Genomic DNA, 15,786 nt, shown 5'->3' with positions numbered 1-15,786 from the left:
CAACTCCGGTGCCAGGGTCATGTTCCGCCACCCAGCGGTTGCCCAGATCACCAGGCAGCGGAGAAATGAGTGGGGGCATGGGGGGAGGCGTTCTGGGGTGAGAGAAGGTGGAGAGAGGCGTGGCAGGGGAGGGAGCGTGGTGGGGCCGACAGAGTTCAGTTCCACCGGATCCTGAGCCCTGTGTCAGGCCATGTGGCCGGACATGGGACTCTCCGATTCTGCATCAGCTAAAGAGCCGCCACAAAATTGAGTAGCCCCATTGTGGGGCTACTTCCCTTACTCAGGAGAAGGGGACAAAAGCCCCCTTCTCCCAAGGAGGCAGTGGCAACTGCCTAGGGTGCATTGGATGCTGCAGCAGTCATTTTGGCACTGCAGCAGCTGTGCACTCTGGGTAGCTCAGGATTGGGCTGCCCACAGTCCATTTGAATGTTCAAGGAATCCTTCAAGTGCTTTGTTTTGAGAGACCAGAGATGGGGTTCTTTCCAGGTGCAAAGCAGAAATACTTCATTCAGAACTGATCTGGATCAATATCCAGCCACTGTTCATGTAGGCCTTGGCTAAGGTGCTGCCTATCAGGAAGAAAAGATGAAGGCTTTCCAGGTGTTGAGAAAGTGGAGAAAGACAACAAGATCTAGAGTGGCACCTGGGGCCAGCAGCCTAATTGGGGGAATTAGAATTGAGAAAAGTCCTTTTTAAAATTCAGGGGTGGGCTCCTAGAACCAGTGATCAAAATGGATATACGATTTCTCCTACCATGAGAGGAGGAAAAGATCACTCATTCCTCCTTTCTCTTATGAGCCATAGATGCTGAGGGAAGAAACACTTGACATCTCTGAACTGGGAAAGAATTACTTGAACTTTTCTCCTCAGGATAGACTTCTTCACACAGTCCTTGCTGGAAGAGGAAGACATCTCTGTGGTACTACTGTACTCCTAGGCAGCGATAAAAAGGACCAACAGACAACAGCTGAAGTGGGTAAAGGGCAGAGACAGAGAGCCCAAACCAGTGAGGAGGCCCCGAGGCAAATTTAGATGTCCCCCACCCCTAGAAGTGGAATCAGAAAGGCACCTATGCAGTGGCAGTCCTTGACACTATTTGCATTGATGAAGCAGCCAAAAATCTTGTCCTTTAAAGTACTGCTGCTTAGAACATAGGGTGAAAGTACCAAAGAATCCACTCAGATGTCCTCTTGAAGCACCTTACCTCCCTTGTATTCTCATTATCTCTTAAATTCTCTTCTTGTCTATATGTATTTTAAAGGAAAGACTTGCCAGGAAAAGACAAAACCTGGCAAAATCTGCCCACCTGAGACAAATGCAGGAAGTTGTCTGGAAACAAAGGTAGAAGCCCCTGCTATTCAGATGATGACACCTGAAACCTGCCTTGCTAGTGTTGAGGATGGCCTTTCCCAAGCTAGCTGCACTCCTTTTTCCCCCCAATGGGACCATGAATTTTTTAAAGCTGCTTAATAAGAGCAAAGTAAACTCAATATCCATTATATCAAGACATCTATACAATCAACAATTTTTAATAAGACATTTTATTTAGTTATACGTTACCTGATATTTTGTCAACTCTGCCTGCAGTAATTTCACCTTAGACCTTTCTTGTTCCAATGCTGCATGAAGACTGGATACCTAAAGAAATAAAATAACTGCACGATGCTCAAAAGTTGCCTTACTCTGAAATAAGTCATAAAACTTTAACAGAAGTGTCATTATAAACAGAATGAAGTTTTCCAACAATTTAATACATCTATTCGGGTAAGAAGACCATGGTTGTGTCAAGGAATTATAATCCATGCTGTTAAAAAGTCCAACATTTCATTCTGTAACTTTTTCAGAACTTTATCAGGGAAATGCACCTAGACAGGACATATTGCTAGAGAGCAAATCAGAAATAGCAGATAAAAACCCAGGTGCTTAGAGTTGTAAGATTAAGAATACTGCTGCATTCTTAAAACAAGGGAATGAAGTTTTGTCCTATTAAAGCAATCTCTCATAACGCCACTTACTTTAGAACTTTTTTGCTATAGCACTCTTCATCATAGGTGTGACTGACAATGATTACAGCCAATGAGAGCAGAGCATTTTAGGTAGCAAAGGACCAATCAGCAGCAGTTTCCTGCCTCATTATCAGTGGCATCTTATAGTGCTGTTTCGCATAGCACTCAACTTTTGGGGAACATACCCCTTTCACTATTGGAGGTATTGCTTAGTTCTCCATCACCAGTTCTTGAAAAATATAATCTACATGTGCTATTTTGCATATTGGCTTCGTCTCTGGCTGATGCGAGAACTATTCATGAAAATATGAAATCCTGCTGTCATGCATAATACAGATTAACACATTTTAACAGTTATTAGAAACTATATTCAGTAATCACACAAAGGGAAAATTAGATTCTAGTTTGGTTTTTCTCCTAAAGAATTCAATCCCTGTACAGGGAAAATACTGTTCTCAAACCTGTTTGTGCCAACTGTTCCAGAAATATTGGGAGTGGGGAATAGTTATTATTATTATTATTATTATTAACAGTATTTATATACTGCTTTTCAACTAAAAGTTCACAAAGCGGTTTACAGAGAAAAAATCAAATAACTAAATGGCTCCCTGTCCCAAAAGGGCTCACAATCTAAAAAGATGCAAATGAATACCAGCAGACTGCCACTAGAACAGACAGTGCTGGGGTGAGGTGGGCCAGTTACTCTCCCCCTGCTAAAAAAGGAGCACCCACTTGAAAAAGTGCCTCTTACCCAATTAGCAGGGGTACGAGGATCCTATTAATACTGGATCCTTTCACCTCAATTTGTTAAACATGTGTCTCTGCTAAATGCTACAATAGGCTCTCGGTATTTGCGGAGGATCCGTTCATGAACCCCTGAGACATAATCAAATCTTCAGAGAGCCTCGGCCTGAAAAACTGAAGTGCCTTCCAGACACCTCTGAAAGGCTTTCTGAGGCCTGGGGAGGCCACATGCAGCCTCCCTACACTTCAGGAGCCCTGCTGGAGTCTTCTGAAAGGCATCTCCAATTTGGCAAAAAATCAGAGTTGCCTTACAAACACCTCCAGGATGCTTTCCCATGTCTCAGAACACTCTCAGAGGCACTTCCGGTGGTATCCAGGTTACGTAAGGCCCTCCAGAGTGGATAAGCACTTGCGTTGAGTCAAATCCATGAGTGCCGAACCCACAGATAAAGAGGGTTCAGTGTATATTAATTCTTTATTCATTTAAAATATTTATATTTCACTTTTCTGTTGAACCAGTCGTACAAGGCAACTGACAACAGTCACAATAAATACACAAACATAAGATTTTCTTTCTATTTTTTAAACATAATGACGACTCAAACTACATGGATCTAGCTTTATGACATGTTTTCAGGTAATTTTGTTTCCATATAATTTCGATAATTTCAGATAGAGATTTTCCATTATCTTTTATTGACAAAGAATATGTACAAGAGTAATCCTAAATGATTTCAGAAATACAAGACATTTAGGACCAAACTAGATGCGAGGGACAACAATGTGTTTTTTAAACACATTTGCTCTGTTAACCTATAAAACAGTGGCTCTCAAACTTTGAGGGAGCTTTACTCCCTCAGTAAGTCTTTGTGGGGGAGGGGTTAGGGCATCAATGCGATCCCCATGATCATGTTGCTAAGGGAGGCGAGGGGTGTGTTTTGCACTTACTTGTAAATATGTAGGGCTGCTGGAAGCTGCAGAAGGTGTGGGAAGCCTTGCGCAACCCTCCTCAGGGCTCACCAAGGCTTGGAATCGTCAAATGGTGAGATAGTAAAAAACTTCCTGCAAACAGGAACTGCTTTGCAAAGACTCCATTTGAACATTCTAAGCCTCAGGGAGCCCTGCGGAGGGCTCCCCGCACCTTCTGCAGCCCTACCTACTTACAAGTTAGTAGAAAGCACACCCATTGTCCCCCTTAGCAACGCGATCCTGGGGACTGCATTGCTGCCTCGCCCCTAAAAGGGCCATGGCAACCTTTACACAAACTGGTGGGTCATAGTATAAAATAAAAGTTTAGTACGGGGGGGCCTATCTGTGGATCCTGTATCTGCTGATTCAGTTATCCGTGGATCAGGTCTGCCCTCCACTGCACATGCCCCCTCTGGAGGCGAGCTGCGCTCCCCTTGCCTTTGGAGGGGCTTCTGAGCTCAGCAGAAGTGGTGGACATCTGTCCATGGCCTCTGCTAGGCTCAGACGGAGCTTTAAGGCTCAAATCACATGACTTCTGCATTAAAAGCACCACTTCTGGTTTCTCAGTGAAACTGGAAGTTGTGTGTTTTGAACTCTAAAGCTCAGTCTGAGCCCAGCAGAGGCTGTGGATGAATGTCCACGGCCTCTGCTGAGCACAGAAGCCCCTCTGGAGGAGAGGGGAACTCTGCTTCCCTCACCTCCAGATGCAGGGGCCCAGACTGTGGGGACTGGCATTCACTGAAAAACCAGAAGTGGCATTTCTAATGCAGAAGTCACATGATTTGAGCCCTAAAGCTCAGTCTGAGCTCTGCTGTCCTTGCCTCCAGATGGGGGGCCCCAGACTGCGGGGTGTTTGCCTTTATCTGCAGTTTCAGCTATTCACAGGGATTTCCAGAATGGAACCCCCACGGATAAAGGGGCATGCCTGTATATGTATTTGCACTGGGGGCTTTTGCAGGAAGGGGCAAGGGGCTGAAGCATGAAGGAAGCACTAAGAAGGTGCCATTCCTCAAATGGGTCTATTCAGAGTGCTTAAAAATCCAGACTCTTTTTAAATGACAAAAATCTTTACCTGTAAGGTCAGTTCATTCTTAATACTCTGAAATTCATCAACCTGAAGCAGTATTTCAGCTTTATCTTTCACTAAAACATTAAAAAAAGAAAAGAAAAGATTACTCACTACTCTTACCATCTTCATGAATGGGGTAGGGATGGGTTATCAAACACCTGGCAGGCCACAATTCATGTTTGCCACAGATTAATTAGGCCTGCCAGAAAATAAAAGTTGAACAAATCTTTGGGTCTTAATATTTCCAATACTGTAAGTAAATAGATTCTTCAAACCAGGTTTCCAAAATAATCGTGCAGTCCAGTCCTCTGCATGAATTAAGTAACACTTGATTCAATTAAACTTACCCCAGGTCAGTATATACAGGATTTTAGCTTTAATGTTGAAAAACAACACATACTTACTTTCACCTTCTTGGAGCATTTTCAACAGCTGTGCATTTCGTGCTTTTACTTCCTTATACTTCACCTACAAAGTATAACACAAACTTGTACCTTAATCAGTTCATACAAATGATGGTTAAATAAAACTAATTTTGTTAAGACGGGCTACAGGAAAGGAGAAGAATATAGTACTGCAAATATAACACTGCATGCTGGCACATAAAGGAATTTGAAAACTTAATTCTGAAAATAATAAATGGATTTGAAAGATAAAAGCTGTTGGGGTGGACATGGCACAAAAGAAGAAATACATTTGAAAATTTTACAAATAGCTTCCTTTTCCAAATTCAGTTGTTACCTTGAAAGACCAATTTCCTTGCTCCCTGGTCACAATGCAACGAAGTATGCAACCCCCTAGCCACAATTCATCTCAGCAAGATTTCTAAGTGAAACAATGCCACTTGGATTCAAAGAACAGTTAAGCAGAAGGAGAAAGTGACTTAGAGGTGATCCACAAATTCTTGTGGAAGCACTAGTAGAAGACTTCGCATAGTGTAGAAATGCAACTTATTAGGCATTGCAGGGAAGATCTCCTTTGGGATGGGGGCCAATTTTGTCATACCAAAATCTTTGACTTCATCTGAAATATGATCCCTCCATGAGCAAAATGTACTATTCTGGTTCAAAGCAACTTTACTGCTCTGAAGGAAACCACAGTTGTGCTCTGGTCACCTCTGGAGGCAGATCCGAGGGCCGGGTAACCCAGCTTCCCTTGCCTTGGGATGGGGAGGGCGTTCCCTCATATTGGTGGATTCAGCTGTCCACGGGGGGAAGGGGTTCCAAAACAGAACACCCCCGCAGGATAAGGGGCACGTCTGTACACTATTTACTTCTAGAACACTGACCGCCAACCTGATTTACCAATATAGGTCTACTGTAGTAATTACAAGTGGAACAATCTGAGGAAGCTGTGCTATCAAAAGGTGAAGGGTTGCTTTAAATTTTAGTTTAAAATTTGTTTTAAATTGTTTTAAACAGGAAAACAAAGTACATACCTCCCACTGAGTGACTGCACTTTTTAGTTTCTGAATTTCTGCATCTTTCTTTTCAAGTTCCAGTTTTAGTCTCTCAGTTCTTCCATCTTTCAATAAAAAGTCCTTCAGATAAAACAATTTTATATAAACTGAGAATATGTCTCAGAACTAAAGAAATGTAAATCATTGTTGAATAGATCAAAATATTTTCAAATCTAAAAATGTACACAGGGACACCTGAAACTACTGGGCTTCTACAAGTCTGTAGTACATCAGAATGTTTTTTTTATAAGCAACACATTCAGTGGAAACTGAGGCCCATCACTATTAGTTGAGATCCCTCCAGAAACAATCTTCATCAGGCTGATTAATAATTAGCCACAGACACAGGCATTTAAGCCAATCCACAAGGGTTTGTGGTAAGCTGCCCCTGAAAGTCAGAGCAGCTTCAAAAATGACCACTTGCACATCATAGGGAACTACAGTCAGTCTGCATCTTGTTTAAGGGTTATGTTCCAGTCACATGTAAAGCCAAAACTGCATATACTCAAAATGCCTTGAAAATCCCCAACATCTGGAAAATGTGTACTATCTCTTTAAGCCACTTCTGCCCAGTGTCGTATATATGCAACAGGGACCAAATGTGTAGACCTGTGGGCCGAAATGGGTTAAAAAGATAACACAGACTGGAACTGAGAAAGAAATCAGCTTCTTTCTCTGATCTCAAGCTCCCTCCAGGGCACATATCTGATAAATAGAATGACAGACAGAATTGCTTGCACTAGCTGAACTGCTGTTTGCGGATCACGTAATGTTGAAATCATACAAGTCTACAGCACGCAACTGTGCTGCTCACAGTGCTATCAGGCCTGAAAGTGCTAGCAGCTTTGGCACAGTAACAAAGGGACAAATAAACCTTACTGCACATGTCCAAAGTTTTCAGAGAGCTTAAAGAGGATCTTTGAGCTAGAGTTTTACCTCAAAGAGAAACAATTTAAAGAGCCCTACAAATACCACAGCACTGCAAGCCACTTCTCGGATAACTTTACTTTTATGAAATGAAAACCATTACCTTTCCTTCCTAGATTAAGATATTTAAAGATCCTTCCATACCTCATGTGTGTTTTTTCTGGAACTAGTTTTTGCCTCTTCTAGTACATCTTTATTCTCCAAAAACTGGAAACAATGTGCAGTTAAGAACCTCCATTTAACATGCCTGTGCATGGTCACAAGATGCACTGTTATCCATTCCATTGTAGTCTGTGCTCTGCTCTCTTCTTTTCTCTCTACTTAGTATTTTGTGCACATCATCCTCCAGTCTATTGAAGAATCCACCATCACGCAAGAAAGTATGCGAAGAATTCAATTCCTGTCAAAACACAGTTCTTTGTGTCTAGTAAAAACAAATACTCATACTCAAGAGAATTAATTGTGTTTACTTGGGAGATGGACTTAGACCTGGAAGATCCAGGTTCAAATCCCCCCTCAGCCATGAAGCTTCCTGGGTGACCTTGGGCCAGTCACTTTCCCTCAGCCTCACCTACCTCACAGGGTTGTTGTGAGGACAAAAGGAGGGGAGCAGCTGTGTACACCGTCCTGAGCTCTTTGGAGGAAGGACAGTATAAAAATGTTAAAGGAAGGAAGGAAGGAAGGAAGGAAGGAAGGAAGGAAGGAAGGAAGATAGATGATAGATGATAGATTCTAAGAGTATATACTTGCCAGCTCTTCATAATTAGGTCCACTCTACCCTTACCAAATCAACATATGACATCTCATTTTCATGCTGACTATATATCCAAAAACCCCACTCCACATCATTAGATTAAAGCTAATACATACCGGAAAGTTGCGCATTTTATAATGCTGAAATGTTAATGGTTTCAATGCCTGCCGCTGATACAAATGTACCATTAATCAACAAAGTGATACTCCCCAATGCCAAACCTAAGCTGCAACAGTAGAAAATGAACTATCACAGCAAGATAGGGAGCATTACAAACACAATTCCTCTTCTGCCTTCCAATGCAAGGCATTATAAGAATTTCATATGTGCTCAGTGACATCACTGTGTAGGCAACTCTGACTGGCTATATAGCACCACAATGTTCTCATGTTCACTACACTGTCCCAGATTAGTTGGGATCACATACTTATCCAAGAATCAGCCCCCCCCCCCCCCAAAAAAATGGACAAAATAATTCACAGAAACAGACAACCATCAGATAATCAGACTGTGAATAGGTGCATGATGATAAAGGAGTGCTAACGGGAATATTTTGACTCCTTGAAGAAGATAATTTTCACGATGAAAATGTATGAGAAAATGTGGTTATAACTATAGTACTCCTCCCCAAGAGGGATTGTTCTGAAGTATACCATAAAATAAAACTGTTGCTATCATTTCAGTAGCACTAAAATTTAATGTTTACTAACTTGGGTCCACTACAGTTTCCAGATCCACATCTGTCCACCTAAGTTGCATCAACAAAACAGCAAGCAAGATTTCATTATGCTTATTTAGAACAGAGCATACAGAAACACTTGCTATATGAACCTCAAAAACCTGAATCTGCTTAACAGCAATTTAAATAACCATTTTAAAATTAAAAACAAAAAGATATCTGGAAACTAAGGACTAAGTATTTAATCCAGAGAACACCCTCATACTACACCAACTTATTGTTTTATTATGTACTTACCTCCTGTCTTTTCGGAAGGTGATCTGAAAAACATGAAAAATGTGAACTAATCTACTGATGTTCCACATACAGAAAACCTATTTAAAACCATTCAAGATATAGTTGGACCTCAGTATCCAAGGGGGATCCTTTCCCAGATCTCCCTACAGATATTGAGATCAAAACCCGTGTTGGGTCAAATGTGTGGGTTCCAAACCTGCAGATAAGGAGGGCCCACTGTATAAACAAACCTGGTTATACATCAATAGATGACAATAGCACGTTTTCCCAGCATTTCAGAACTTTCTCCATTTTATTCCAGGCAGCCCCAGCCCATCAGCCTGCTTTACAAGTTAAGACCACACAATATAGATTACTGTACTCTAAGTGTACTGAACAGGTGGACAGTTCGTATGTCACAACATGTTCACATTTATAATAATGATGTTAGAGTTATAACAATTTACAAACAGACTCTTGGAATCTAACTTGCTCTTAAGTAGGAGAGTTTCTGTATTACATTTAGGCTGCAATCCTACACATACCTGCTTAGGAGTAGGGCTCTTTGAACTTAATGGGACTTAATGAAAGGCATGCATAGGATGTGACTGTTACTTAACATGATCAGAACAGCTCATAAAATATGAATTCAAGAGCGTTCTAGTGACAAGCTACATTTCTGAAGCTGAATTCTCCATCCTTATTTTAAATTCCATGGGTTGTAAAATTCAGATTTTTAATGCTCAATGAAATGAATACAACTTCAGTTAGTAATGACTAATTTCTTAAAGTGACTTCTAATGGCAATTAGTAAACTGCTTTGAATACAACCCTTATTTTCTTGATCTGCCAGATTTTTAAAGCTAGTAACAAAGCAGATATTTTAGGTACTAACAAGGTTAGCTAACAATCCAGCTTCCCTATTGAGGAACAGAGTTTTTATGGCACAATCCTAAACAACTTTCTATCGCTGGTATAGCTGTGCCAGTGGGGCTTGTGTTGCATCCTGCAGTTGGGGGGGCAGTCATGGAGGTCTCCTCAAGGTAAGGCAATGCTTATTCCCTTACCTCAGTGCTGGAAAGTTGGTTAGGATTGCGCCCTTTGATGTATACTAACCTACGTCTAAATTAGCACTAAATTACATTTAGTATCTGCAATGTATCCTACTACTAAACACAGGATACAACTCAGACCATATTAAACAATAGGCAAGGATCCAAAGACTAGTATACTGTAATGTTCTGTGTCTTCTCCTGTTTGCTGTAGCTCCCTGCACTGAGTAAGAAGAGCAAAGGGATCCTCCAGAACCACAATCTTTGAAAGACAGGCAAATGTAAACCACCCAATATACAGACTACGTCAGCGGTTCTCAAACACCGCAGTGAGACCTTGCGGAGGTGGTGGAAGGCAGCGACACAATCTGCAGGATCACGTTGCTAAGGGGGCTGCAGCATCTGGCATCTACTTACCAGTCCCTGCTGAAGCCTCCCGGGGGTGTGGAGAGGCCTGCGCAACCATCCACAGTGCTCTCCAAAGCGTAGAAAGTGAAAGCCGCTGCAAAACCGGAAGTGGCGCATGATCACGCCACTTTCACTTTTTGAAGTATGCAGGGCTCCCCACACCCCTGGAAGGCTGCTGCAGGGACTGGTAAGTAAATGCCAGTCCCTGCACCCCCCTTAGCAACGCGATCCTGGGGATTGTGCCACTGTCTCCCCCCTGCCCCCACCCCTTAAGGGGAAAGAGCCCAGGGCCCTCAAGCTGGGATGTCATGAAGCCCTAGTCTGAGAAGCCCTGGACTATGTTAAAGTAATCCAGTTTGGATATAATTAAGGCACATGTCTGATCTCTCCAGAAACATGCACAGCCAGCACACCAGCCAAAGCTATGTAAAGACCACTTTGCCTACTGCTGGTTATCTGCATATCCAAGAACAAAACAGCATTCAGGAGTACCCCAAATTATAAGTCTGGTCCTTCAAGGGGAACACTTCTCCATTCATAATAATCTAACACATTGTTATCAAATCAATAGGCCTTGTGATCAAGAACACTTTTGTATTGTTTGTATTTAATTTCAGCTTGTTTAAGAACATAAGAACATAAGAACAGCCCCACTGGATCAGGCCATAGGCCCATCTAGTCCAGCTTCCTGTATCTCACAGCGGCCCACCAAATGCCCCAGGGAGCACACCAGATAACAAGAGACCTCATCCTGGTGCTCTCCCCTACATCTGGCATTCTGACTTAACCCATTCCTAAAATCAGGAGGTTGCGCATACACATCATGGCTTGTACCCCATAATGGATTTTTCCTCCAGAAACTCGTCCAATCCCCTTTTAAAGGCGTCTAGGCTAGACGCCAGCACCACATCCTGTGGCAAGGAGTTCCACAGACCGACCACGCGCTGAGTAAAGAAATATTTTCTTTTGTCTGTCCTAACCCGCCCAACACTCAATTTTAGTGGATGTCCCCTGGTTCTGGTATTATGTGAGAGTGTAAAGAGCATCTCCCTATCCACTCTGTCCATCCCCTGCATAATTTTGTATGTCTCAATCATGTCCCCCCTCAAGCGTCTCTTTTCTAGGCTGAAGAGGCCCAAACGCCGTAGCCTTTCCTCATAAGGAAGGTGCCCCAGCCCCGTAATCATCTTAGTCGCTCTCTTTTGCACCTTTTCCATTTCCACTATGTCTTTTTTGAGATGCGGCGACCAGAACTGGACACAATACTCCAGGTGTGGCCTTACCATCGATTTGTACAACGGCATTATAATACTAACCGTTTTGTTCTCAATACCCTTCCTAATGATCCCAAGCATAGAATTGGCCTTCTTCACTGCCGCCGCACATTGGGTCGACACTTTCATCGACCTGTCCACCACCACCCCAAGATCTCTCTCCTGATCTGTCACAGACAGCTCAGAACCCATCAGCCTATATGTGAAGTTTTGATTTTTTGCCCCAATGTGCATGACTTTACACTTACTGACATTGAAGCGCATCTGCCATTTTGCTGCCCATTCTGCCAGTCTGGAGAGATCCTTCTGGAGCTCCTCACAATCACTTCTGGTCTTTACCACTCGGAAAAGTTTGGTGTCGTCTGCAAACTTAGCCACTTCACTGCTCAACCCTGTCTCCAGGTCATTTATGAAGAGGTTGAAAAGCACCGGTCCCAGGACAGATCCTTGGGGGACACCGCTTTTCACCTCTCTCCATTGTGAAAATTGCCCATTGACACCCACTCTCTGCTTCCTGGCCTCCAACCAGTTCTCAATCCACGAGAGGACCTGTCCTCTAATTCCCTGACTGTGGAGTTTTTTCAGTAGCCTTTGGTGAGGGACCGTGTCAAACGCCTTCTGAAAGTCCAGATATATAATGTCCACGGGTTCTCCCGCATCCACATGCCTGTTGACCTTTTCAAAGAATTCTATAAGGTTCGTGAGGCAAGACTTACCCTTACAGAAGCCATGCTGACTCTCCCTCAGCAAGGCCTGTTCGTCTATGTGTTTTGAGATCCTATCTTTGATGAGGCATTCCACCATCTTACCCGGTATGGATGTTAGGCTGACCGGCCTATAGTTTCCCGGGTCCCCCCTCTTTCCCTTTTTAAAAATAGGCGTGACATTTGCTATCCTCCAATCTTCTGGCACCGTGGCCGTTTTGAGGGACAAGTTGCATACCTTAGCCAAGAGATCTGCAACTTCATTCTTCAATTCCTTAATAACCCTTGGGTGGATGCCATCAGGGCCCGGTGACTTATTGATCTTTAATTTATCAATGAGGTCTGAAACATCTTCTCTTTTAACCTCTATCTGACTTAACTCCTCGGTTAGGAGGGGCCGTTCGGGCAGCGGTATCTGCCCGAGGTCTTCTGCCGTGAAGACAGATGCAAAGAACTCATTTAATTTCTCTGCCATCTCTAAGTCTCCTTTTATCTCCCCTTTCCCTCCCTCACCATCCAGAGGGCCAACCGCTTCTCTGGCGGGTTTCCTGCTTCTAACATATTTGAAGAAGCTTTTATTATTCCCCTTAATGTTGCTGGCCATGCGTTCCTCATAGTCTTGCTTGGCCTCCCCTATCACCTTCTTACATTTCTTTTGCCACAGTTTATGTTCCTTTTTATTCTCTTCATTAGGGCAAGACTTCCATTTACGGAAGGAAGCTTCCTTGCCCTTCACAGCCTCTCTAACTTGGCTGGTTAGCCATGCGGGCACTCTCCTGGATTTAGCGGAACCCTTCTTTCTTTGAGGTATACACCTCTGCTGGGCCTCTATTACTGTTGTTTTAAGCAGCCTCCATGCACTCTGGAGAGACTGGACTCTTTTTACCCTCCCTTTCAACCTCCTTCTAACCAGCCTCCTCATTTGAGGGAAGTCTGCCCGTCGGAAGTCAAGGGTTTTTGTTAGAGATTTGCCTGGTATTCTTCCCCCAACGTGCACGTCAAAACGGATCGCAGCATGATCACTGTTCCCCAATGGCTCAGTAACGTTTACATCTCTAACCAGGTCCTGCGTACCGCACAAAATTAAATCCAGAGTCACCTGTCCTCTGGTGGGCTTCGTGACTAGCTGATCTAAGCCACAGTCATTTAGCACGTCAAGAAATCCGGTTTCCTTATCGTGACCAGAACACAAATTGACCCAGTCAATATGAGGATAATTGAAGTCCCCCATGATTACAACCCTGTCCTTCCTTGTCACCTCCCTGATCTGTTTCCTCATTTCAAGGTCCCCATCAGATTTCTGGTCTGGAGGACGATAGCACGCCCCCAGTATTACATTGCTGCACAAGCCTGGTAATTTAACCCACAGAGATTCTACGGTGGAGTCGGACCCACCTTCAATCTCTACTTTGCTGGATTCTATCCCTTCCTTAACATAAAGGGCCACCCCACCTCCAACACGTCCCTGCCTGTCCCTCCTGTAGAGTTTATAGCCCGGGATTGCAGTATCCCACTGATTCTCCGCATTCCACCAGGTTTCCGTTATGCCCACTATGTCAATATTTTCCCTTGTCACCAGACATTCCAGTTCTCCCACCTTTGCTCGTAGACTTCGGGCATTCGCATAAAAGCATTTATACACGGAATGCCCCAGGATGGGCTGCTTATTCGCTCCTTTGTCCCCGCATCCTCTCATTGTGCCAAACCGTCTATCACATCCCATCACCCTACCTTTCCCAATTTCTTCTCCTACCCTGCCTTTGTCTTGTTGTTCTCTAACCTCCCCATCCTCATCCCATAGGGATGAGGAGTCCCGAACCAGATGTCCCTCGGCTCCTGTCGGCCTTCCCCCAGGGATCAGTTTAAAAGCTGATTTTAGTTTGCCTACATCCAGTCCATTACCTAAACCAAGTAACAATTCAGAAACTCTATGATCTTACTGTGGGACAGAATGGAAGTGCTGGGCGACACCCATATATTGATACAAACATACCTATGCTAGGATCCGACTGAAAATCTTTTAACGACACTGTAAGTGGTTTTTCTTTTCCCTGATGATTTTTTCTTTTCTCTTTCTTGTGTACAGCCTTCAATGGAGGAGAAGCATTTTCAGTATTTTCATATTCCTGTACAGGAATAAAAGTTCACATTCCTATCTAATTTCAAAGAATAGCCACATAGCAATATTTAATTACATATACAGTATTCCAAAAGGCAAAAGGATATACAGATGAATGGTAGAGACTGTTTATCTGCGGATTTTTATATCTGCATATCTGGCTCAACTTGAATCCTCTGAAGGTGACCGCAACTGTGCTCTGGTTGCCTCCAGAGGACTTTCTGAAGCCCACAGAAGCTATGCGTGTCCATCGGCGGCCTCTGAGGGCTTCAGAATGGCCAAAAAATGCTATTTCTGGTTTTCAAAGGGAAATAGGAAGAGAAGTTTTTATAACTTATTCTGCATTCTGAGGTCCAGGGAAGCCCTACTCAAGAACCCTCTAGAAAGGATAAGCATATTCAATACTGCACAGTGAACAACATAAAAAGCACATATCTGATGCGTTCACTCCTAGTTTTACTGTAACATTTGAAAGCTAACTTTTTTGACTGCATCCAACACAAAACTGAAGAACGGTCTCTGCCTTACAAGAACATAGTGATGACTACAGATTATTCCTTTGTACAGTTACTGGCTGAAGGAATTAGTTCTACAAAAGCATTACTATACAGAATGTTTACTTGAAAAACCCAAGTCCTGCTTTACAGAGTCCACCATTTATCAAGCAACAAAAACAAAAGTATATGCTCTGTGTGTAGCCAACTAGGATATGAAACTGAACAACTAGCATCTGAAACTGAATGAAGTTGCACTTACTTCCCTAGTGACTCTAGTAAACTAAAAAGGGTGTTACCTATACTGAAGACAAAGCATTTTAGTGCAAATGCAACAGCACTGTATAAGCTTGCTTACCCCTCCCCACTCCTAACACTCAGAGAAACCTCGGAAATAACATGATATATGACATGGGGAACTGCAGGATGTGGAGGAAGAATCCACTAAAAACAGTCACATTTCACAAGACCATTAGATTAACATTAATAAGACATGCAGCTTCTCAATTATTTCTTGTCGATAATATATAATCCTGGTTCCAAAACATCTACCATGGTCAAATTACAGTAAAAACAGGAAATACCTTTTTGTGTTCTTCATATTCCAGCTTGCTTAGAAGTAAAGCCTTTTCAAGATCTGCTTCAAACATTTCAGAAGTTAACTAAGGAAATAAGATGGAAAAGCAGACCACATGACAGGTTAAAACACTGACAGAGACTCAAATCACTCAAATTCTCTATCTGATAGATATTAGTATATATAGTATATATACTAATATATAGATATTAGTATATATAGTTGTATTCCAAGTGCTTCTTCCAAGCATTCTTGGCAAAAATCACCGTTCTCCC

The 15,786-nt window shown here is 42.8% G+C and overlaps 1 protein-coding gene across 6 annotated transcripts in view; it reads right to left on the bottom strand.

Moving 5' to 3' along the window:
* Nucleotides 1-15,786, bottom strand: part of GKAP1 (G kinase anchoring protein 1) — a 29,862-nt gene that overhangs the window by 3,992 nt on the left and 10,084 nt on the right. For 4 of the 6 annotated variants that reach the window (XM_066617398.1, XM_066617399.1, XM_066617396.1 and 1 more), the window contains 8 exons: nucleotides 15,519-15,596; nucleotides 14,315-14,447; nucleotides 8,905-8,927; nucleotides 7,422-7,574; nucleotides 6,227-6,328; nucleotides 5,193-5,256; nucleotides 4,792-4,862; nucleotides 1,561-1,638 (listed from right to left, as the gene is read on the bottom strand). In XM_066617398.1, coding sequence (XP_066473495.1) covers nucleotides 1,561-1,638; nucleotides 4,792-4,862; nucleotides 5,193-5,256; nucleotides 6,227-6,328; nucleotides 7,422-7,574; nucleotides 8,905-8,927; nucleotides 14,315-14,447; nucleotides 15,519-15,596 — 702 coding nt within the window. The remainder of the gene's footprint in view (nucleotides 1-1,560; nucleotides 1,639-4,791; nucleotides 4,863-5,192; nucleotides 5,257-6,226; nucleotides 6,329-7,421; nucleotides 7,575-8,904; nucleotides 8,928-14,314; nucleotides 14,448-15,518; nucleotides 15,597-15,786) is intronic. The other 2 variants (XM_066617401.1, XM_066617402.1) reach the window with 2 other exon arrangements.

This window comes from Tiliqua scincoides, chromosome 2, assembly GCF_035046505.1.
Source record: "Tiliqua scincoides isolate rTilSci1 chromosome 2, rTilSci1.hap2, whole genome shotgun sequence".
Lineage (NCBI taxonomy): Eukaryota > Metazoa > Chordata > Lepidosauria > Squamata > Scincidae > Tiliqua > Tiliqua scincoides.
Note: the sequence above shows the minus strand (reverse complement) of the source record. Positions and strands in the feature narration are given on the sequence as shown.